Source organism: Bos grunniens, chromosome 2 (assembly GCF_055505025.1).
Source record: "Bos grunniens cultivar Pamir isolate PY7600 chromosome 2, Bosgru_T2T1.0, whole genome shotgun sequence".
Taxonomy (NCBI): Eukaryota; Metazoa; Chordata; class Mammalia; order Artiodactyla; family Bovidae; genus Bos; species Bos grunniens.
In genome coordinates, this window is record NC_141166.1 from 32,532,113 (window position 1) to 32,557,432 (window position 25,320).

At 47.5% G+C, this 25,320-nt stretch overlaps 1 protein-coding gene and 1 long non-coding RNA gene across 4 annotated transcripts in view; one reads left to right on the forward strand and one right to left on the reverse strand.

Moving 5' to 3' along the window:
* Positions 1–21,726, forward strand: part of MARCHF4 (membrane associated ring-CH-type finger 4) — a 114,860-nt gene extending 93,134 nt beyond the window's left edge. For both annotated transcript variants that reach the window (XM_086341222.1, XM_086341232.1), the window contains 2 exons: positions 58–250; positions 19,896–21,726. In XM_086341222.1, coding sequence (XP_086197348.1) covers positions 58–250; positions 19,896–20,263 — 561 coding nt within the window. In that variant the 3' untranslated portion in view covers positions 20,264–21,726. The remainder of the gene's footprint in view (positions 1–57; positions 251–19,895) is intronic.
* On the reverse strand, positions 4,151–19,997 carry LOC147377880 (uncharacterized). Of its 2 annotated transcripts, XR_015142340.1 has the most exons (4): positions 19,870–19,997; positions 14,862–14,922; positions 11,965–12,509; positions 4,151–9,042 (listed from the first exon to the last, which is right to left on the reverse strand). It is a non-coding gene; the product is annotated as an uncharacterized LOC147377880 (long non-coding RNA). The 2 variants fall into 2 exon arrangements; XR_015142338.1 differs by having other exon boundaries at positions 4,151–12,509.
* Positions 21,727–25,320: the final 3,594 nt, after the last annotated feature.

Sequence of the window (25,320 nt, forward strand, 5' to 3'; positions counted from 1 at the left end):
TGGAAATGGGATGAGGGCCTGCAGGCCCCCACTGACCCGCCGTTCTCACCCCTGCAGTGGCAGGCCATCTCCCTGACAGTCATCGAGAAGGTTCAGATTGCAGCTGCCATCCTGGGTTCCCTCTTCCTCATCGCCAGCATCTCTTGGCTCATCTGGTCGACCTTCAGCCCCTCAGCAAAATGGCAGCGCCAAGACCTCCTCTTCCAGATCTGCTATGGGATGTATGGATTCATGGACGTGGTGTGCATAGGTGGGTCCCCGGGATGTGTGGATTCGTGGACATGGTGTGCCGAGGTGGGTCTCTGGGATGTGTGGATTCATGGACATGGTGTGCCGAGGTGGGTCTCTGGGATGTGTGGATCCATAGATGTGGTGTGCATAGGTGGGTCTCTGGGATGTGTGGATCCGTGGACATGGTGTGCCTAGGTGGGTCTCTGGTATGTATGGATTCGTGGATGTGGTGTGCATCGGTGGGTCTCTGGGATGTGTGGATTCGTGGACATGGTATGCATAGGTGGGTCTGAAAGCTTGTCTCTACAGGAAGTGGGGAGCCATGTGCTGGTGAATTAGACACATCCCCCAGGGTCCCTCCCTCTTGAAGGTAGAAAAGGTCAAAGCAGAGATGGCACCAGGCTTGAGACTTGTGAGCTCAAGAGGGGCCATGGCTTAGATTTAAGGGGTGTGTAGGGAGTAGGAGGAGGCAGAACAAAGACAGGAGACCTCAGTCTTTCCCGGAACTCTGTCCTGCCCAGTTGAAGATGAAAATGAGGAGGTTAGCCTCTAAGAATATTTGAGAAAGGTCAGTTGGTCAGTCTACCTGCCATAGGCAAGTTGTGGAAGGCCTCTTATCCGTTGTGTACCACAGCTGCCAAGTCAGAGCAAAGGAGGCCTAGACACTTAATTCCATTCTCTTCACAGCAAAATGCCCAGAAACAGTCATGATGATACCTCGCTCCCCGTTTTTTCAGCTTTCTTTAAGCCTATTAATACCCAAGATTTCTCTAATTTAGTGGTTTTCAAAGTGTATGTAGTTCAGGGGTTCCATGCACAACTTCAAGAGCCACTTTAAGGAGTGGGGGATGAGATGCTGTACGGACCGGCTCTGAATCTTCATCCCTGCTTCACCCCTAGCTTCTGAACTTTCATCGATTCACGTATGTGTCTGTTCCCAGGTAAGGCTTTGCTTTCAAGCTTTCAGTGTTTTAGAAGGTTAGAGTCCCACCACCGTAAGCCCCTGCTTGCTCCCTTGCACCATCCCCAAATGTGTGTTCCCTCCTCTTCCACTATATTAGGCTGGCCGGTGGAGGGTTTTTGTTTTTCCCAGCAGATGACTATGGCTGTCAACTCTGGAGTCTTCATCCAAATGACTGAGGAGGTGGGGAATGGCCCTGGTTTTCTCTGAGTGAAGGAAGCATGCTTAAGCCCTGGTCATACGTCCTATCCTGGACCTCTCAGGTTACCCCCTAGGCCATAGTGCCGACAGCACCAGAGCTCCACAGTGGTCCTCTCTGGGCATTAGTCTGTGTTTCTATCAGATAGGCTACACTGCTCTGTTTGGCAAGAAAACATCTATCAGCTAGAATTGGGCTAAGAGGGTGTTCATTTTCTTCAGGGTCCTTTAATATTAGGGATCACAGAGGCTTGGATACAGACTGCAGCAGCCAGAGGCTAGTGATGCTGGAACTTATAAACCTATCTAAGCGTCTTGCCGCCTCTCCATGCTGGCTAAACCAGTATGTCAACTCCCAAGTTCAAGAGCCTTTTAATTACAGCACCTAGGCAGTGAAAGAAACAGACTGCCCAGGCTTGGAGGCCTATAGAAGAGAGAGGCCTGTGAATGGGGAGGAATTTGACATTGAGGCATTCTAATTTAGTTTCCTCTCCCACCAGACTCCCTTCCTACCCCTGCTGAGGCACGAGTTGCTGATGCCAAAAACCAGGTGTGTCTCCATATGGAGGTGTGTGGCTCTGGCAAGAAGGGGGAAGCAGTGGAAACCTTCCTGTAGGGCCCTTCCAGCTGCCCTTCATTCTCCTTCAGGCAGGCTTTTGATGGGTTCCTGGAGTGCATGTCTATGAGACACACTTTCCTGTCACGTGGTGTATTCGTCAGCTTTGGCTGCAGTAACAAACAGCTCCGAAACTGCACTGCCTCACAGCGAGCATTTATGTCCCATTCGTGGGTCCACGAGATGATTTGGTTCTGCCAGGCTTGGCTGGACATAGCTTCTGAGACTGTGTTGGGCTCAGGCCTGAGTGTCTCCTTATGATGGGGCCCAGGCTAAAGGGGCAGGAACGACTGGGGTCTAGCACAGGAGGATGAGTGAAACTCACAGAGCTTCTCAGAGCTTCCGCTCAGTGCTGGCACCATGGCCCTTCTGCCCACAGGCTATGGGCCAATGATGTCACCAATAAGCTCCTGCCCTGGAGGCCAGCATGAGTGAGAGAGAGGAGCATAAATACCATCTCCCAGTCAGGGCTCCAGAGATTTGAAAACTGGGAGGACTGGACATAGAAGACACTTGGTCATGGGACCAATCAAGACAACTCCCTTGTTTGGAAGCCGAGAGAACAGGGGACCCACGGAAGGGGAGTGAGTGATCAGCTCACGATTGCTCAGCTGGGACTAGAAGCAAGGTCTCCCAACTGGCCATCTAGGGCTCTTTCTATTATCCTCTGGCATCAGAGAGCAGGACTCTTGCAGCAGCACTGGGAAACCTACAGATGCCACCTAAGACTTCCAGGGCACATGGCCCATGTACAGGAGGGGCTCTCATGGCAGGCTGCACCCCATGGGTCTGAGCCACCCAGCACCCCCACTCTGGCCCTCCTGGTGCTCTGGTCTCTCCTCATGGTGTCTCCTCTGAGTAGGGCTCTGGGACCATCTCCTTCTTTGTCTCTTCCTTGGCTCCTCTATCTGCCTGCCTGCTCCCCACCCCTGGCCCACTTTTTCTCCCATCTTGTATACATATGACCCTCAGTCACTCCGATTATGGGAAAAGCAGAGTGAGCTAAATGCTGAGAGTTTTCACATTGTTTTCCTTCCTTCCAAGCCTTCAGGAAAACATCCTTCTCAGGGGCACAGCCCCACCATGAGCTATCCAATCATCTGGTGTGAGAGCCAGTGACTGCTTGGAAACCGTTATTAGATGGAAGGGGAATGCATAGGGACCCTCATCTCTTTTAATGCCATCCAAAAGTGGTCACATATATTTATAGTTAGACTATCTCACCTGGAAAAATTTAAAAAGGGAGTAATATGTGCTCTGGGCTTCCCTGGTGGCTCAGTGGTAAAGAATCTGCCTGTAATGTAGGAGACCTGAGTTTGATCCCTGGGTCAAGAAGATCCCCTAGAGAAGGAAATGGCAACCCACTCCAGTATTCTTGCCTAGAGAATCCCACGGACAGAGGAGCCCTGAGGGCTACAGTCCATGGGGTCGCAAAGAGTCAGACAGAACTGAAGCAACTCAGCACACATGTGTGCAAAATGTGCTCTGGATAAAAAAGAGGGAGGTGACAGGCAGGAGCTGGAGTACATAGATTCTTGTGGTGGTTGCGATGATGATGCTTTTGATGATGGTGATGACCAATGTGTGGATGTGAGAGTTGGACTGTGAAGAAAGCTGAGCGCCGAAGAATTGATGCTTTTGGACTGTGGTGTTGGAGAAGACTCTTGAGAGTCCCTTGGACTGCAAGGAGATCCAACCAGTCCATCCTAAAGGAGACCAGTCCTGGGTATTCATTGGAAGGACTGATGCTAAAGCTGAAACTCCAGTACTTTGGCCACCTCATGCAAAGAGCTGACTTATTGGAAAAGACCCTGATGGTGGGAGGGATTGGGGGCAGGAGAAGGGGACAGAAGATGAGATGGCTGGATGGCATCACCAACTCGATAGACATGAGTTTGGGTGAACTCCAGGAGTTGGTGATGGACAGGGAGGCCTGACGTGCTGCGATTCATGGGGTTGCAAAGAGTCGGACATGACTGAGTGACTGAACTGAACTGATGACCAATAGTAAGGATGATGGCTTTAAGGATGAAATATAAGTAACAGTCATTTTTCTGCTGTGTTCTGGCCAGTTGAGGAGAAACACACAGCACTGCACAAGTAGATGTAAAAATAGCTTTTTAAGAGCTCTCTGGAAGGGATAATTGGGTGGCATCTCTTTATTTTTAAGCTCAGCTAGACATTCAGACTCATGGAACTACCAGGGAGCGTGTTTGGCGCCAGAGTCACTTAGAGGACCATAGACAGGAAGCACAGGCTCCTCGGGCGGGTGCAGCTTGCTTCTGCAGGTGAGTCCTCATCTGTTGTAGTTCAGGACCAGTCTCTCAGCCCCCAGGTGATAGCTCAGAAACAAGGAGATGAGAACCACAACAGTGTGTCCCTCTTGGCCCAGTTTTCAGGGTCCCCACAAGAGTCAGACATATTCACAAAAGTCAACGGACTAAGAAAGCCCAATGCTACAGCCTCCCAGCAGTATTCATAGTACAGCACTCACCAATCAGGGTCACCTCCAACTTAGGACATGTTACAAGTCAGCTGATACTGCACTTTCATCAGATTGCCAGGAGAGACAAACCAGAATGCCAACACAGTCTGTTCTTACAAAAGGAGTGTGCCATCACACTCCTCTTTATCCTTGGGGAAGGGAAAATGAGTGTAGCCCTGTATTAGCTTAACAGGTGGAGTAAGAAAGAAATTAGAATATGGTATTCCCTGGTAGCTCAGAGGGTAAAAAATATGCCTGTAGGGCAGTAAACGCGGGTTCGATTCCTGTGTTGCGAAGCTCCCCCTGGAGAAGGAAATGGCCACTCATTCCAGTATTCTTGCCTGGAAAATTCCATGGACAGAGGAGCCTGGCGGGCTACAGTCCATGGGATTGCAAGAGTCAGACACGACTTAGAGACTAAACCTTAGCCTAAGAAAAAGACAAGACACTTGTTAAAATAATTCCTTAAATTTTCTCTACTTTCCAGATGCCTTGGTCTATTCCTTGAGACTGTTAAATGGCCTCAGATAGTAAAAATTTGAGTAAACATAATGCATAGGTTTAATTCATCCTTAAACATAACTTTTCTATCAGAGTGATGTGTAAGGAAAAGTTGATGAGAGTGGGAGGGACGCATGAGAAATTCACTGTGTCAACACGAGCTTAAGGGGTATTCTCTGCCATAAAGCTAAGAGGATGCAAAGTCTGAGATATCGGCTTGCTGCTCATGAAGCCGCATCAGCCCCATCCATGGCTGTGTCCACCTGGCTGACCTTCAGGTGAATCAGTGAAAGCAATGGCTCTTGGACAATGGCCTCTGGTTTTCCTCAAAGGATTTTGCCTGGAATGGTTGCCAGGAAGGTCTGGGTTCTCTATTTAATGCAGCATGGGTTCAAGGCTGTGGACAGTGACTCTGGACTTCGTCATGTCAGAAGGTTGTACATTCTGGAACACAGGCCACCTCTACAGATTAAGCATCTCCTGGCTTAGAGTCCTAAGTCCTGAGACCAATCTCTGCCACAGTAAAAGCCAGATGTAACTTGCTGTAGACAGAACAATCCACCAAACCCAGGGAACAGAGAGGAACTGAGAAAGGGGCCGACAACCCTAGAAGGTAATCAGGGGAAGAATTATCCATATTGAACAGGTGAGGGTAGGCTTAAAGCAGTTGGGCTCCAGGTCACATAACTAAGCAAATGGTAGAGCTGGGGATTGGACCATGACCCTCTGGCTTCAATTACTGAGCGCTTTCTACTGCCTGTTTCATCTCTGATTGCTCTGTGAAATTGCAAATGCAGAGCTTGAATGGGGAGGCAGGTTGAGGGAAAATTGGTCCAGTAATATCTTGACTCATTGAGTTAATGGCTGGTGGCAATAAGAACTTCAGTGAGCCCCAGCTGCTCCTGTCCTGTATTCAGGGATTTGGAAATTAACCATTGTTGTACCTCCCTTTTGGTCAGTGCTATTCTGACATCAACTGAGAGGGAGGCTTGAGAAGTCGAGATGAAATTTGGGTGGTTTGTTTTCCTGTGACACTCTCGTGAAATGTCCTTGGAATATGGGGAGCTAAATCCACTGGTTAACATTAAATTAGGGAATCCATTCCTTCATTCAGAAATATTTATTGGAGACTTCCCTGGTTGCCCAGTGGTTAAGACTCTGGGCTTCCTGGGCTTCCCTGGTGGCTCAGATGGTAAAGACTCTGAGCTTCCACTGAAGAGGGCATGGGTTCGATCCCCGGTTGGGGAACTAAGATCCCACATGCTCCAGAGCTAAAAAAAAATTATTGAGAGAGCACTCCCGATGAGAGAATCATCCACTCTCAATGACTGTACATTTCACTGGGAAGGCAGACAAGCTAATTACTGAGGCTAGGACACAGGGTGAGCACAGAAAATGACTGAGTCAGAGTAAGCTCTGGGCAGTCAGATCCATTCATTCAGTAGCATTTGTTAGCTGCCTAATTTCGTTCATGAAACTAGGAAACTTTAACAAAGACGTGAATGAGTCCCAGTCCCTGCCCTTGAGGAGCTCACAGTCTACAAATAAATTACAACAGAACAGGAGCTTTTACAAGACACAGAGAAAGGTAGAACAGAGCAGAGAGCAGTTAACTCTTCTTTGGAGGTACTCAAGACTGCTGTATTTAAAATGGATAACCAACAAGGTGGAAAAGGAAATGGCAACCCACTCCAGTATTCTTGCCTGGGAAATCCCATGGACAGAAGAGCCAGGTAGGTGGGCTACAGTCCATGGGGTTGCAGAGTCAGACACAACTTAGCGAATGAGCCCATAACCAAGGACCTACCGTGTAGCATATGGAACTCTGCTCAAAGTTATGTGGTAGCCTGGATGGGAGGGGAGTCTGAGGGAGGATGGATACATGTATATATATATGGCTGAGTCCCTTTGCTGTCCACCTGAAACTATCATAGCATTGTTCATTGGCTATGCCCCAATACAAAATAAAAAGTTTAATTTAAAAAGAAGGGTTTCTAAAGGAAGGAATCCTATCCTTGAGCTAGTTTTGAAAGATATGTCAAAATTTGTCCAGAACAGTGGAGAAGAACTTTCCAGGCAGAGCGTGTTAGAGACAGAGATGAGAGAGAACAAGGTGTGCTTAGAAAGCATTGAGAAGCTTTGTATGGCTCAGTGCAAAGAGCCAGGATGGGGAGGTAGGTCACGGGGATGGGGAGGTTGGCAAGAAGCAAATCTCACAGCTGATGAATCATACACGAAGCAGCTCAGACCTGCCTGTTGGTGAGGGGAGGCATTTTAAAGATTTTATACAGAGAAGTATGATCAGACGTGTGTTTTAAAGAGAGAGCTCTAGCAGCTGTCGGAGAGTGGATCACAGAGCTGGACAGACTAGATGTTGGGAGAAGCCAGCTGGAAAATGCTTATAATAGAGTGAGAAAGAAGTAAAGAGATGCAAAACAGCGATGGTGGCGAAGAAGTGTGTTGGGTGACCTTGAGAAGTACACAGGATGTGGACTTGATAGGGCGGTCTGAACTCCTTCAGACTGGTGGGAACCCCGGGACGCTCGCTTGAGTGGGGACCAGGCATCATTCTTTGAGCATGAGAATGGGATGGGCAGTGGGTAAAACAAAGAGGAACTAAAGGGTACGTCTTCAACAAAGGCAGCACAAAAAGCAAGGACCACCCTAAATCTAAAATCCAGGCAGAGAGGCAAGAGGCAGTTTCTAAGTCATGAGTTGGCAGTAGAAGAGATGCCAGACACACGGAAGACATTATGGGCTGCAAAGAGGAGAATGAAGGGTCAGGAAGGTGTCTCTTTGCTGGGCTAGAAAGAGGGAAAAGCTTTTTTTTTTAGTGCATAGGTGGTCCCCTCCTGTGATATAGAAGAAGATATTGAGGGCACTGAACCATTTCTGACAACTCCTGGTAACTGATGGGGAGATGAGATGGTAAGGAAAGCAGGCAGTTGAAGACAGATTTGGAAGGCAACAGTAAGAGGTGTTTGAAGCTGTGAATTTTGAATAGGTAACTTAGGAGGACTGTTCAGGGAGTAGGTGACTAAGAACAGAGACCTAGGGAACATTAAACACCTAAAGGGATGAAAGGAGACAGAAGATGAGAAGATAGCAGGAGGGACTGAGCCACAGACCTCAGACTCTGGGTCTCCGGAATGGTGGGGGTGGTGCTGCAAGATGGTCTGGGGCTGCATGGTGCCCACTTTCTTACTAAACGGGACCTTAAGTGATTTGTATAACCTCTCTGCTTTTGTTTTCTCCCTTGTGAGATGGGATAATACCGTCTTCAGAGAGTTGTTGAGAGGACTGAATAAGATGGCACATGTAAAGAGCAGGCATTATACACATGAGTGACCAGATCAGGGTAGATTCCCCCTAGGCACTCGATAAAGATTTGCCAAAATGGTTAAAGGTTTGCCACAGCCTGGAGTCCTCCCATAATTGAGAATCTGCCGTTATTTGGAGCAGTGCCTCTCCTGGAAGGTTTTGGCTCCCTCACCCGCGTCTCCTGAATGAGAAGATCTGATTACATCAAACGTCCTCGTCCCACCTGCCCCCTCTTCCGTCATCTCTAATGACGCTGTCTTCCCTGGCGTAGAAGCTGACAGAGCCTCCCAGGAAACAAATGGGACGTTCTCTGCTCCAGTGGGTCAAGTTATTAGGATTTAACAAGAGCAAATTAATTAAGGTCCCTGGCACCAAAAACATTTTTTTTTCACTCCACAGACCCAAGAGATTGGCCACCAAGAAGTCAACTCTGCAAAAATGAGGCCCGCGTCCTCCTCATGTTTGTTTTTCTCTTGTGAGTGGAAGCGGGTCAGGGGAAGGAAAGCAAGAGAGATCCTGAAATTGCTCCAAATCTTTAAAACAGAGGGCTAGGGTAATGGATGGAATTATAGAAAATATTTCTCTTTTGTTGTTGCTGTTGAAACTTCTCTGTGTGCAGTCCAGTGAGTAATTTCCCTCTGATTTAGAGGTACCTGGTTCTTGCCTTCTGAGATGAAGAAGTTCAAATCCCAGTTTACAGCAAGCATGCAGCGGGTGGGGACAGGAGGGCTGTGGGAACATTGTTTTTCAAACTTAGTTTTAATTCACATTATCATAAAAAGCACATATATGCCACAAAGATTCCTTCCTTTCCTCCTTCCTTCTGGGTAGGAATGACCCCACCTGTCCAACCTCTTGTGCTTAATCGCTCAGTCATCTCTGACTCTTTGCTTCCCCATGGACTGTAGCCCGCCGGGCTCCTCTGTCCATAGGGATTCTTCAGGCAAGAATACTGTGGGTAGTGTTCCCTTCTCCAAGGGATCTTCCCAACCCAGGGATCAAACCCAGGTCTCTAACATTGCAGGCAGCTTACCAGCTGAGCTACCAGAGAAGCCCAAGAATACCGGAGTGGGTAGCCTATCCCTTCTTCAGGGGATCTTCCCAATCCAGGAATTGAACTGGGGTCTCCTGCATTGCAGGCAGATTCTTTACCAGCTGAGCTACCAGGAAAGCCCTGTTCAACCTCTTAATTCCCTGAAAATATGGAAGGGGCAGGCTGGTGCAGCAGAAGAGACTAGAAGACCTAGATCTGATGACCAGATTAGCTACCAGCCACCTCTGTGACCCAGGACAAGTTACTTCCTCTCTCTACAACTCAGTTGACTCATCTATAAAATGAGAGGGTTGAACCTGATAACCTACAAGGTTCTTTTAGGTCTGGAAATCCAGGATTTTGGAAACACTTCCACTGTGAGAGGTCATGATGACTCTCAGAAATTGGCAGTTGTGACCTTGGGAATTCCCATATTGTTGGGCCAAGCCAAACAACCAATAGAATCCACCACATACATGGGCCAGACAATGCACAGACCATGATCTGTTACCTCTATGTGGCTTATCCAGCTTCCTGGATTAACTTAAAAAAAAACAAAAACAACTTTGTTTTGGATTGGGGTATAAAGCATCACTATGAACAAAGGTAGTGGAATTCCAGTTGAGCTATTTAAATCCTGAGAGATGATGCTGTGAAAGTGCTGCACTCAATATGCCAGCAAATTTGGAAAACTCAGCAGTGGCCACAGGACTGGAAAAGGTCAGTTTTCATTCCAATCTCAAAGAAAGGCAATGCCAAAGAATGCTCAAACGACCGCACAATTGCACTCATCTCACACGCTAGAAAAGTAATGCTCAAAATTCTCCAAACCAGGCTTCAGCAGTATGTGAACCATGAACTTCCAGATGTTCAAGCTGGTTTTAGAAAATGCAGAGAAACCAGAGATCAAATTGCCAACATCCATGAACTTCCAGATGTTTAAGCTGGTTTTAGAAAAGGCAGAGGAACCAGAGATCAAATTTCCAACATCCTCTGGATCATGGAAAAAGCAAGAGAGTTCCAGAAAAACATCTATTTCTGCTTTACTGACTATGCCAAAGCCTTTGACTGTGTGGATCACAATAAACTATGGAAAATTCTTCAAGAGATGGGAATACCAGACCACCTGATCTGCCTCTTGAGAAACCTATATGCATGTCAGGAAGCAACAATTAGAACTGGACATGGAACAATAGACTCGTTCCAAATAGGAAAAGGAGTACATCAAGGCTGTATATTGTCACCCTGCTTATTTAACATATGAAGAGTACATCATGAGAAATTCTGGGCTGGAAGAAGCACAAACTGGAATCAAGATTACCGGGAGAAATATCAATAACCTCAGATATGCAGATGACACCACCCTTATGGCAGAAAGTGAAGAGGAACTCAAAAGCCTCTTGATGAAAGTGAAAGAGGAGAGTGAAAAAGTGGGCTTAAAGCTCAACATTCAGAAAACAAAGATCATGGCATCTGGTCCCATCACTTCATGGCAAATAGATGGGGAAACAGTGGAAACAGTGTCAGACTTTATTTTGGGGGGCTCCAAAATCACTGCAGATGGTGACTACAGCCATGAAATTAAAAGACGCTTATTCCTTGGAAGGAAAGTTATGACCAACGTAGATAGCATATTCAAAAGCAGAGACATTACTTTGCCAACAAAGGTCCGTCTAGTCAAGGCTATGGTTTTTCCAGTGGTCATGTATGGATGTGAGAGTTGGACTGTGAAGAAGGCTGAGCGCCGAAGAATTGATGCTTTTGCACTGTGGTGTTGGAGAAGACTCTTGAGAGTCCCTTGGACTACAAGGAGATCCAACCAGTCCATTCTAAAGGAGATCAGTCCTGGGTGTTCATTGGAAGGACTGATGCTAAAGCTGAAACTCCAATATTTTGGCCATCTCATGCCAAGAGTTGACTCATTGGAAAAGACTCTGATGCTGGGAGGGTTGGGGGCAGGAGGAGAAGGGGACGACAGAGGATGAGATGGCTGGATGGCATCACTGATTTGATGGACATGAGTTTGGGTGAGCTCCAGGAGTTGGTGATGGACAGGGAGGCCTGGTGTGCTGCGATTCATGGGGTCACAAAGAGTCAGACACGACTGAGCGACTGAACTGAACTGAACTGAATAGCCAATTAACAAACAATGTTGTGATAGTTTCAAGTGAACAGCAAGGAGACTCAGCCATACATATACATATATCCATTCTCCATCAAGAGCTTCCCAGGTGGCTCAGCAGTAAAGAATCTGCCTGCCAATGCAGGAGACAACGCAGGAGACTCGGTTTCCATCCCTGGGTCGGGAAGACCCCCAGGAGGAGGGAATGGCTACCCACTCCAGTATTCTTTCTTGGAGAATTCCATGGACAGAGGGGCCTGATGGGCTACAGTACATGGAGTCACAAAGAGTCGGACACGAATGAGCAACTGAGTATTCTCCCCCAAACTCCCCTCCCATTCAGACTGCCACATGACACTGAGTAGAGTTCCATGCGCTATACCGGAGGTGCTTGTTGGCTTGGATTAACTCTTAACTTGTAATCTTCGCCTTTTTCCTTAAGCACCTCCCTTTCACCCCACCCCCACTTCCCGTGCCTGGCAACCTTTCTCCACACCTGAGCTGCTGGATGTGCAGAAGATGAAGACGATGATTTAGAAGCACACACACCAAACGAGCACTGTCCCCCTCAAAGAAGACCCGTTGGGAGGCAATTCAGTTATTCCAGTTGTGCTGACAGGGCTAAAATATTTTAGGAACGCCTATTAGGAACTGCCTTCAGTGCCTGCAGCACAGTTTTTGGAACACATTCAGAAGTGGCAAGTCTGTTCATTGATGACGGGTTTTGACTAGAAATAGTTGCAATCTGGTAAATAGCGTGGATGCTCAGGCCAGCGCATATATTTTGGGAACCATATGAAGTGTGCCGTTGAGCCACAACTGCCTTTGTCTATGGCTCCTAACATGCCCCAAAGGTATTGTAACTCCAGCAAATAGAAAAGTAAGCTTCCAAATTCAGTGTTTCAACCCAATAGTAGTTCCTGTGAGTTGTGGGTGGCCGGTGGGGTGCGGGTTTCTCCTCCATACAGTGATTCAGAGACCCAAGAACCTTCCATCTTGTGGCTCCACAGTTCTCTAGGCTTTTGAATCTTCTATCTCTGGCTGATAGAAAATACAAGAGAGCATGGTAAGGCAAACACACGCGCAAACACACACACTTTTCCCTTCTGTACCCATTTCTTAAATCTTGACTTGACTCATGCTCACATTCATTGCCAGGCACCTGGCTCCACCTGAGTGCAAAGGGCTCTCTGACCTCAGCTTCCTGTTTTGTAAAGTGGAGATAACATCACCTTCTTCACTGGGTTTGTGTGATAAGTTGACCCTATTTGCAAAGCCCTTTTAATGATAGGACCTAATAAGCATTCAATAAATATTGACTTTCATCACCATCACCATCATCACCTGTCTTCCACCATCGCCACCCAGAGTGGTGGAGATGTGTGGTCCTTTTAGTATTTGTTCAGAGAGAAGAGTGCTAAGCCTCCCAAAAACTCATGAAAGAAGTCTATAGTCTCTTAGGGCATAACTTCACGAACACTTCCAGAAATGGACCTCTCAGTCATACCAGTGCAAGGATTTTTGGGACAGTGAAGAATCAACTGGTTTACAGAGCTCCTTTCAGGTCTAGCGTGTTATTCATCTATAAACAATGACTCAGACCGAGGGTTGGGAAGGACAGTTAGGAGACAGAAGAACAGGTGCTTGTGGCAGGGAATGGGGTTGGCAATAAAGGAGTAGGAGGAAGAGGGAGGAGATAAGAGTGGACTTTTTCTGTTCTGCAATTTCCCCAAAACAATCAAAATCGTGTGGTATCGAGTGTAAATGTGTGCCTGGCACACTGCAGGCATCAGAGCAAAGGATTCATCACCTCATTCAGTATCATAACAACCCTATTAGGAAGGGGATAGCAGCCCCACTCCCTGATGGGAAAACTGGGGCTCAGAAAGAGGAATTAACTTAGATCAAGAGACAAGGCTAGGAAGTGGCAGGTACTCTTAATGTTCAATTCATGTTCATCCATGAGTTGACTCTAAATTGTGGGACCCAAACACCTTTGGGTCTTGGAGAGGAAGTATCCATTTCTTCAGTTGCCTTAGCTTCTGTGTCTGTCATATCTGGAAATTGAGTGTTTTTAAAATTACTTTTGGTTCTTTGTTTGATCATAATTCAAAGGCTTCCATGACGCAGTATGCCAGGATAAGGACCATGTTCTGGGCAGTGCTGCTCAAGGGTGGCCACATCTAAAACATCAGCATTACCTGAGGGTAGTGCCCGGGAATCTGTCTTCATAAGCTCCCTGATTTGGGGGCTTCCCAGGAGGTGCAGTGGTAACAATCCACCTGCACATGTAGGAGATGCAGGTTCGATCCCTGGGTCAGGGAGATCCCCTGCAGAAGAAAATGGCAACCCACAACACCATTCTTGCCTGGGAAATCCCATGGATAGAGGAGCCTGGTGAGCTGCAGTTCATGGGGTTTCAAAGAGTCAGATATGACTGAGCACGCACGCACCACACCATTGTAAAGTTGTCTGCAACCTTTATGCCACTTAAACTAGGATACTAGCAAGAGAAGAGGCGAGGGTGGCAAGTGGGATCGGTGTCACTGAAGGGGCCAGAGCTCTTCTCTACGTACTTCTCAGCTGGCCTTAGCCTGTTAATTCTGTACATCATGGGAACCCAATTTCTTGGGTTGCTCACAGAAGTGAGCAGAAGTGCTTGCTCAGAGAAGTGCTCACAGAAGCACACAGTCGGTACTCAGGAAATAATACTAAGCAGAATTAAGCTGTATCTCACTGCTGTGGACACAGTGAGAACCAAGGGCCAAAATTCATCACTTGAAGACTGAGATTCTAGGTCAGGGAGAGCTTCCTGATAGCACTGTGAGTTAGGGCAAGGGAACCACACAGGCAGGACCACCTACTCACATGGCCACTTTCCATTCCATCCTCATGGGCTGAGCAAAGGCCCATTTCACCTGGAGGCTGGGGGAGAGAGATGGCAACAAACAAAGGGTTCTGACATCCTACAGAGCCTACAAGAAGAGGATCCCTGAAAGACGGAGAGACGTTAGAAAGATGAAGGCAGGAATTCTTCTAGAGCTGTGTCTATGGAGAACCGCCCAGGGTCGGGCACCTTGTTAGGTGGTTACTAGACAAATAAAATGACAAACCCCAGAAAGGGACTCAGTCAAAACACATTTGCAAGAGACATGAATGGACCTGTCATACAGAGTGAAGTAAGTCAGAAAGAGAAAAATATTGTGTATTAACATATATATATATGGAATCTAGAAAAATGTTATAGAGGATCTTCTTTGCAAAGCAGAAATAGACACACAGACATAGAGAACAAGCATATGGATACCAAAGAGGGAAGGAGGTGGGATGAATTGGGAGACTGACATATACACACTACTGATAATATGTATAAAACAGATAACTAATGAGTACCTCCTGTGTAGCCCAGGGAACTCCTCTCAGCGCTCTGTGGTGACCTAAATGGGAAGGAAATCTGAAAAAGACGAGACAGATGAAAACATACACCTGATTCACTTTGCTGTACTGCAGAAACTAACACAACACTGTAGAGCGACTGTACTCCAACAGTGTAAGAAAAGAACAAATGTATTCACTCCCACAGATTCCAGAGGCCTGCTAAGCACCTTTACTTTGGACTTCAAGCCTTCAGAACTATGAGACAGTAAATTTCTGTTTTGTTAAAGAAAGAAAAACCAAACGTATTGAGTTTCTGATATTGCCATTCATTAGAATTTTCCGTTTTGTTTTTCTACTACTTCTCTGCCTCTATTCCCCAATAGCCTTCTTCCCTCCTATTCTAATTTTAGTCTCTCTTTCCCTCCATACATTTCCCCATTCATCTTCTTTCTCTCCCATATCTTCAGCTTTGCCCACTTCACCTGTCCCTCTCAGATGAGCCCCACCCACTTTCCCTCATTAAAAAAAAAGAAAACAAAAAACTCTGCTGCTCAGGGAATCAATAGGTAATTTGTAGAGCAGGAAGCAGAGAGAGAGAGTGCGCTAGGGAGTGGATGTGAATGAGGTAGTTTGTGCTTTTCCAACTATTGCCAAATAAGCATTATCTACAAAAACAGGTGCACCTTCCTTCCCTTCAGCCACCTATCCATTAAAATGGTTTAATTACTTCCTGAACACTAGACAGATAATTAGGAGGTAGCATTCAGACCCAAAATTTAAGCCACCCTCTTCAATCAGGGTAAAACTGTCTGATCAAGAACTAATTAAGAATCAAGGAGAGCGACTCTTGTTGGAAAGAGTGAGTTTGGGTCTTTAAAAAAAGATCCTGATTTCCCTTCCCAGAGGCCCCTATGTCCTCTGTCATCACCAAGGCTTCATGAGGCTCTCAATACCATATCCGCTGCCCAAGCCTCAACCATATCTGACCCCTGTCCTTGAGGGGCTTACAATCTAGGGGAAAGAGCACAGCAGTGTTCAAACAAGACTTGTGGAGTGAATGAACCCATGAACACTGCAGTGCCAAGGGTACACAAGCATGAATTCAGAAGGTTGAAGGAAGTGATGAGAGTTAGCATGCTGGGAGAGGGTGGGAAACTGGGCAGAGAGGAAGTCTACTTGTCTAGAACCAGGCAGGAGATCAAGGGATCCCCTGGTGGTCCAGAGGAAATTTATGAACCCCCTAAAATCATACAGACAGTTCCCTGTGTCTGATGTTTTTTCCCCCAGGAATTTGGTCCTAGCTTTCACCAATCCTCAAAGGGGTCCGTGATCCAGAGGATTAGAAACAACTGAGCTACAGGGTAACTATCTCCTTTTATGAACCTTTGAAGACCTGTTGCACAAAGTACATTTTCAGGAGCTATTGGAGCCCTTCCTAGAGGAAAGAGTAGCAGTTGGGTGGCTGTCTTGTCTCCTAGAATCACAGCGTGTTAGAGGTTGAAGAGGCTTTGAGATGTTCCCATTCAGTCACTTTGCTTGACATGGAGTTGCTGGAGTGACTCACTGCTGTTTACGCCTATGAGTCAGCTCTTCCCTGCAGGGACCAGACCAGTTGCCTCTTGATTTGTCGTTGTTCAGTCACTCAGTTGTGTCCAACTCTTTGCAACCCCATGGATTGGAGCATGCCAGACTTCCCTGTCCTTCCCTATCTCCTGGAGTTTGCTCACACTCATGTCCATTGGGTCAGTGAAGCCATCCAACCATCTCATCCTCTATCACCTCCTTCTTCTCCTGCCGAAAATCTCCCCCAGCATCAGGGTCTTTTCCAATGAGTCAGCTCTTTGCATCAGGTGGCCAAAATATTGGCATCCCTCAGTATACAGCACTGCAACTGAATCCCGCTGTGCCTTCTTCCCAGTCATCTCACTCAACGTGGGTCTGGCCTCCTTGACCACCTTCACCATATGCACAACCATCCCTTTCCTGTTTTGCTCATCCCCATCTTCCCAGCTCTTCCACATGCCCTCTGGACCTCATGGTGCACGATTGGCAACCTCTCCTCCAAGTGTTCCCTTCCTCATCCTTTAATTTTGTAATATAGCTGTCTCCTGAGGACATTATTTCTTGTGTGGCTGTCTCAAGCAGTGGCTGCCGTGTCTCTCATACACTGTATCCTGGGGGCTCAGAGGTGGGGCGGTATCCTCCTTGCTCCCCGTTACCACCTACAGACTTCCTCTTCCTTCATCTTTCAGAAGCTCCAGCCCCTCTGAAGTGAATGTCACCAGATACCAGAGTCCTTTCCCCTTGATGCTGCTGGTGGCTGTGATTCATTCACTCCTCACGCCCCCTGCACCTGGCTCCCAAACTCTCTCCCACCTGTCCTATCCTTGGCATCTCTGGAGATCAGTGGTTCTCAAAAGAGGTGTTAATCAATCCCTGGGAATATTTTGCAAATGTATGAGGTGTTTGGTTTGTTTTCTAAAGTGGTTGTGCCCCAGCATTTACATTGATACTTGTACTATCTTGTTATAAATGACTTGCCCTTTGTTTTTCTTCACATAGTCTGTTAGGGCATTATATTAATTTAAAAAGGGAACCATACTAGCTTAGCTATCTTATATAAGTTTCATTTCAGAACAGAAAAGGGGATATTAAAATATATTTTTATAGGGACTTCCTTGGTGGTCCAGTAGTTAAGAATTTGCCTTCTGGTGCGATAGATGTGGGTTCGATCCTTGGCCAGGAAACAAAGATCCCACATGCTGAGGGGTAACTAAGCCCTCAAGCTACAGTTGGAGAAGTCTGTGCTCCACAACAGAAGACCCCGAGTGCCGCAACTAGAGAAAGCCTGCACACTGCAATGAAGAGCCCACATGCTGCAACACACTCAGCACCCCATATTTTGTATCTATAGAAACTATATAAACATATATATATATAAACATACATATATATATATTTGTTATACAAAGAGGGCATTTGGTCTGAGAGCATTGAGGATAGCTGATGCAGTTAATCTACCCAACTCCTTGGATTCCTCATTATTCCTTATCTTATTCCATAAGACCTTGTCCTCCAGGTCACCTCAGCCTTGCTTAAGTGGCCACTCCATAGAGCTTATCATTACCAAGAACCACCTCCCTTCAAAATCTGAACACCCCACTCTCTGATCATCACCCCCTATCCTTATAGTTCACCGACTCGCAATTCTCCAAATTCATAGAGACCTCGTGACATCGACCCTATCACTTTCTACTTTTCAATTTTCATGTTCCTTATCCCTTGCATGTTCTTACTTCCATCCTTCCTGGTCTAGGTTCCCTGGGCCAACCATTCCCTGTGGTAACCATTCCCTTTGCAGACTCCATAATTATGTCCCACTTTCTTTCCTGTCCTACTTGCTGGGAAAACAGGCTCTGCTGCCAAAGCCTGTGTGGTTTTTCTCCATATATGTCAGAGCCTGAAATAGTCTTGCTGGTTTGTTTTCATATCTACTGTGTCTCTATCTGCTAGAATGGCAGCTCTCTGAGGGCAGGACTCTACCTGCCCTGCTCACTGTTATCCTAGCGCTTAGTAGATAGAAGGCACACAATTTGTGTTTAGTTTCCTGGTTGCCCCGTGCAGCTCTTTTCTGACTCTACACTGTCCTTGGCCAGAGCTCTCTCAGCTATGTGTGTATTTCAGTTGTTTAGTCGCTAGGTCATGTTAAGACTCTTGCAACCCCATGGACTATAGCTCACGAGGCTCCTCTGTCTATGGAATTTTCCAGCCAAGAATACTGGAGTGGGTTGCCATTCCCTTCTCCAGGGGATCTTCCTGGCACAGGTATTGAACCTGGGTCTCCTGCATTGGCAGGTGGGTTCTTTACTGCTGAGCCACCAGGGAAGCCTGTGTATTTCAGTAGCACTGGGCTATTTGTTAAATAGCCAAAAGTGAGCCAGTGGAATTTTGGACATTCAGCAGGTATGGAATTACTACAGGGTTTCTTTCATGGTACCTTTGAAGGCACAGGATTCATTGAACATCTATATGCTAAGTGCTGGGTGCCACGCACACATGATCGCAGGAGGGAAAGCTATTTGTATTAATACTATGCCTCAATGGACAATGAATTTGGACTTTTTCAGGCCAAGAAGTAGGAGGGGTGGGGCCAAGGACTATGTGTATGTGCCCAGCTGTGACATGCACTCGGTGTGGCCACCTGCTGCTGCTGCTGCTGCTGCTAAGTCACTTCAGTCGTGTCCGACTCTGTGCGACCCCATAGACAGCAGCCCAACCAGGCTTCCCTGTCCCTGGGATTCTCAAGGCAAGAAGACTGGAGTGGGTTGCCATTTCCTTCTCCAATGCATGAAAGTGAAGAGTGAAAGTGAAGTCGCTCAGTTGTGTCCAACTCTTAGCGACCCCATGGACTGTAGCCCACCAGGCTCCTCCATCCATGGGATTTTCCAGGCAAGAGTACTGGAGTGGGGTGCCATTGCCTTCTCCAGTGGCCACTTTCTACCTGCTTCCAAAGACTAGTGAGCCTAAAAATGCAGGGATGGTTACCATGCAGCCCACAGCTGAGAGGCAGGTTTGAAAAGAACAAGTCAAACCAATATAAAGTCATCTCACCCAACACCTCTGTGCTTAGCTGCTCAGTTGTGTCCAACTCTTTGTGACTTCATGGACTATAGCCTACCAGAGTCCTCTGTCCATGGGGATTCTCCAGGCAAGAATACTGAAGTGGGTTGCCATGCCCTCCTCCAGGGGATTTTCCCAAACCAGGGATCGAACCTAGGTCTCCTGCATTGCAGGCAGATTCTTTATACCGTCTGAGCCACCAGGGAAGCCCAAGAATACTGGAGGGGGTAGCCTATCCCTTCTCCAGGGGAACTTCCCAACTCCCAAATCGAACCAGGGTCTCCTGCATTGCAGACGGATTCTTTACCAGCTGAGCTACCAGGGAAGCCCTCAACACCTCTACCCACTTACAAACAGAGGGAGGCTGGTTCCTCCCGGCAGTGACTTGCTGTCTCTTACCCACCTCTGTTTCTTCTCCCTGCTGCCCAGGCCTCATCATCCATGAGGGACCCTCTGTGTACCGCATCTTCAAACGGTGGCAGGCTGTCAACCAGCAGTGGAAAGTGCTGAACTATGACAAGGCGAAAGACCTGGAGGAGCAAAAGACAGGAGGCAGGACCAACCCCCGGACCTCCTCGTCCACCCAGGCCAACGCCCCCACCTCAGAAGAGGAGGCTGCGGGCACCCCTGCCCCCGAGGAAGGCCCTGCCCGGGCGGCTGGCCACCCCTCGGGCCCCCTGTCCGATCACCACTGTGCTTACACCATCCTGCACATCTTGAGTCACTTGCGACCTCATGAACAGCGGACCCCGCAGGGCGGCAGCCGCGAGCTGGTCATGAGGGTCACAACGGTGTGAGCCGAGAGACCTGCGAGGGAGCTGTGACCATGCACGTGCAAGAGAGAGAGCAAGAAGAGGATGGGCTGGGAAGGGCTCGCCCCGACACGAGGCCACCGCCGTCTGGGGAGCAGGTGTGGAGAGGCACCCAGGGGCCAGAGGGCAGGCAGAGGGCGGTGCGCCTTGAGGGCGCTGGAGGGAGGCTGGTGCTGTGAGTGGGTGATTTTCAGCGAGTTGATTCCATTCTCCAACAAGAGGGAGGAAAACCAAGACAAACTCAACAACGAAATGCAATACAGACAGTCTAACAAAACACAATGCACCCACATGTGCCCCACCCCCCGTGCCATGCGAAACACCCTGGCAAAGTGGCGGCTGGCGGGGGGTGCAGGGAGAGAAGCTTTGTGTCTGATGGTGGTGGGGCCCACAGGCACACATGTGGGAACAAAAGCACTTGTGGCCTGCTCCGTTTTACCCCTGAGCTTGCTTTGGTTTCCTCTTGGGCTGTGTTCCAGGGGCCGTTGAGGCGGGTGGGAGAGGGATGGGTGTGGGCTGGCAGGGAGGAGATACATGGTGTTTGTGAACCCCTGGGCTCCCCTGGGTGGGCAGGATTCCTGACTCGAGGGCCTGGGGGGGACAATGGTGCAAGAAGGGAGATGCTGGTCTGAATGGCCAGAGGGAGGGGGGTTTCTTGCTCCCTCCAAACCTTCCAAACTGGAACTCCCAATTCAGATGGGCTCAAAGAGGGCTTAGGTTTGGAGTTGGGTGTCTTTTTGTGCCCTTGTTACTTTATTTTATGGTGATTTGGCTCAAAGATGTTTACAGGAAATACGCACACACACACACACACACACACACACACACAACTAAAGTACAGGTTTCCCATGGGTAGCTCAAGCACAGTCCTGCTGCTGTGGCTTCAGCCTTCAAGCTGTCAATCCAGGAGTGATTTTCCCGACCACGCAACCCCACCCATGGCTGGGACACGCTCTGTGTCACTGCCCCTCCTGATTTGGCACATGCTGAGACCCCAGGGCCGCCCACGGCAGGGCACATCCTGCCCAGGGCCTCCCAGGAGAGCTGCTACAGTGAACAGAAGGAAGCTGGCCAGATGTGTCCCCAAGGAGTGGAGCGGAGACCCATCTTAGTAATCCTTGCTGTTGGGGCCCATCCCCAGGGGCAGTTGGGCTAGTCCTCTGTGCTACATGCTCCCTGGTCCTTCCCAGGCAACAAGGAGGGCCCAGGGACCCTCGCAGGGAGCACTGTCCCTTGAGCCCACCTGCTGGTCCTGGGACCCTGCCAGGGAAGGCCACAGGGTGGTCACCTGCAGTTTCTCCTTGTCATTGCACAATGGCCGCGTCATCCGTGGGTATTAAAGGGACACTGTCAAGTACTTTTTTAAACTAGTTTTTAGGGTTTTTTAAAACTCTCTGTTGTTTGTATTATTCTCTTAAAGCTTGAAAATAAAATTTCTTTCCCTACCACGAGTGTCCTTCTCCATCTGTGAGTTTTCCTTTCTCTGTCCTGTCCCCTCTATGATGCTTTCCCTCGCCCTTGTGTCTGCTTCACCCCTAGAATCTTCTCCCCCACAGTGAATTGTTCCTCCTTCATGGTACAGATGGCGTGGGGCAAGTGTGTGTGTGTGTGTGTGTGTGTGTGTGAACCTACGGGAAGCCCTGGGACTCCTGGCCTCTTCTTGGCTTCCTAGCAGGTAATTTCCTTCAAGTCACAGAGGACCAACTCCCCAGCTTTCTGCCTATGACTCCCCGAAGCAGAGATAGGCTGGGAGGAGATTTGGACTTTTCACTCCATCAGGTCATTTGAGAGAAGCTGAGAGAATCACAGGTGAGGGCCGTGTTAGGACCTCCTTCTCTTGACAGTTTTCCTTTTTATTTTTTTTAGAAAAAGCTTTTGTTGTGGTAAAAGTCACATAATATAAAGCATACTGTTTTGACCATATTGAACTGTACTAAGTACTAAGCACTTAGTACTAAGTATGTAGTACTAGCAGTAAGTGCATTCACATTGTTGCGCAATTCTTACTGTCACCCATCTCCCAAATTTTCCACCTTCCTAAACTCAAACACCCCGTTCTCCCTCCACACCCCTCCCCACCCCCAACCCCTGGTATCTACCAACGCATTTTCCGACTCTATGAATTTGACTCTTCTCGGTACCTTGTATAAGTGGAATCAAACAGTTTTCTGACAGTTTTCCTTTGAACCATCAGAAAACGGCTCCCAGGGCAGGACCCCAAGAGAAGGCTCAGACATATCACTAGGCCTCAGACAAGACCTTCCTTCCCTCTACCTTGATCTGGTCCTCCTCCCTAGGGGGCTGGGGCAGTCAGTTAGGAAATGCCATCAGTGGGATGCACACAGATTTAGGAAGTTTCCTCCTCTGATGAAGTTCACAGTTCAGAGGGTTAGAGAAGACGTATGACTAATGAGACACCAAAGGACACATACAAAGAAGACATGCAGGTGAAAACCAACAAAGCCATACAAGTAATTTATGTAAAGTGAAGGTGTCTGTTTTTTCATGTGCTCTAGGAATGGGACATCCCGTTTAATTAAATATTTGTGAAAAACTTAGATGTGTCAGACATGCATGATCTAATTTCAAAAAGTAACCAGAATACAGCAAAGTATGCACATCATCAAAACTATAGTGGCCGTTATGTTATCTTTCTTTGGAGATTCACTGATTTGTGGGGTACTTCAGAATCTTGTGCTCATTCATGCAGGCTCATCATTCCAGATATGCTGTTTGAAAGAAGAGGTGTTTAATGAGAAGTTCTAATGGGATGCTGAGTTTGTTGGATCTTGGTGATATAAGCACCAGGAGATCAAAGACCACATCTGTCTTGTTTACCACTATATATCCAGGACCTACAGACTTACGGCAGTGCCTGGCATACAGTAGATGCTCAATAAATGCTTTTTTAAAAAGTTTTGTTTATTTGGCTGCACCAGGTCTTAGCTTCAGCACTCGGGATCTTCGATCTTTGTTACATGCAGATTCTTTAATTACGGCATGCAAACTCTTAGTACCGCATATGGGATTTAGTTCCCTGACATGGAATAGAACCCGAGCCCCCTGCATTGGGACCTCAGAGTCTTAGCCACTGGACCACCAAAGAAGTCCATCAATGAATGATTTTGAGTGAATAAGACTACTGGATGGGAGGACCTTCCAACACACAGGAGACATGCCTCCACTTCTTTCAATTTATGCTCTGGCGCTCAAGGTCAATTATAGAACAGACAGGGATAATGCCTGACCGCTCTACCCAAGGGGATGGTAAATTCCCTGTGCCTTGGGGAATGAAGCTTTTGGGAACAAAAATGCATGAACTGTCCTCCTGGCCCCTGATCACTGGTCATTCAGGTGAGTCTCTCATCTTGTAATGAGTGACCCATACCATGTGCCACATACCTCCCCATCACACTCAACTCTGATCCAAGGGCTTAGTAGATATTTAGGGAAAAGAAGCCGTGGTTGAGGAGGGTTTAGGAAGGGTTTAGGTTTAGGAAGAAAAGAGAAGCAGGCTTACCCTGTTTCCATGCCTTCTTAATTTTCGAGACAGAAAAGTTGTGAAAACAGCATCCTCAGTGCCCATGGTGCTGGTCAAAGTCTGGTGCCCTGCTGTCCACCTAAGGCCCCGCCAGCAAGGAAGGGCACAGTACCTGGGCCAGGCAGCAGCATGGCATGGAGCATCTCCAGGGCATCCCCGATCCTGAGGGGCCCTCTCTGATGGAGAGGGGACAGTCTGCTTCTGCTTCTGTTAAATAAGAAAAGGGATATTCAAGTTATCCGCCTAGTATGGCTTTCCTTTCCCCTATCACTTTAGGGAAATAATAAAAATAGCCAAGCTTATGGTACTTTCCAGGCTCTCCTGGTGGCTCAGTGATAAAGAATCCACCTGCCAAGGAAGGAGATATGGGTTCAAACCCTGGGTTGGGAAGATCCCCTGGAGAAGAAAATGGCAACGCACTGTAGTTTCCTTGCCTGGGAACTACCATGGACAGAGGAGCCTGGCGGGCTATACAGTCCATGGGGTTGCAAAATAGTCTGACACAACTGAGCAACTCAACAACAACATAATACTTTCCATACGCCAAGGCACATCTCAAACTTTTTATGTATGTTAACTCATTTAATGTCCCAGCACAACTCCACAAAGTTGGGGACTACTATTATTTTTGTTTCTCTGGTGAGGACACTGAGGCATGAAGAGGTTAAACCTGTCGCACATGGTCACATCGCTGTGCACGGCCACACTAGAATCTATATCTCTACAGTCTTTATATGTTGGGCTGTTAACCACTACATTATATGGCCTTTCAGAAAAGTGAAAATGCATTTAAAAGGTTTATCTTGATTCAAGACGTGTTGGAGAAGAGTGAATGAGCCTTATACCAGCTGAACATGACCCAGGCACCATCTGTATCATCTGCCCTCAGAGTTGGCTGAGGTCTGCCAAGACCTCTGCATTCTTTAGGCTATGGGAAGGTCAATGCTCTCATCAGCATTTTAAATAATTCAGACACTAACATGTTTTCTAGGTGCTTCCCACTCAAATGTTCAGAATCTCCTGAACTCAGGGTTTCTCTCCTCTACCTTATCGCCATCTCTTTGACTCTAGGTTAAGCCCAAATGTTGGACGAGCTTCCTCCTCCTCATTCTCCCTCTAACCTGCAGTTACACACAATTGTGCATAATATAATTTTATTATAAATTTTGAAGTAATTTGAAGATTCTTCACAGAAAAACTTGCAGTGAGAAACTGCTATGTGGAAGGTTCTTGCCAGGTGGGTGTCTCAAATATAAACTGGATATAATCACCTTCAGGGATCTCATGGTCTGGTTACTAGATTCTAGTGAGAAGAGGCTCAGCATTTCTGATCAAAAGCTGTTCTCATGAAAGAGCTTGATAAGATTCCTCTTACTAACTGTAAATAAGTTAACAACCTTCTCTCTCCTGTGGAATTAGCATTTTTAAGAGGAGATCATTCTTAAGCAAGAGGAGTCACTCTGTAAGGGGTGGAATTTCAATCATCATCGAGCAGGTGCTA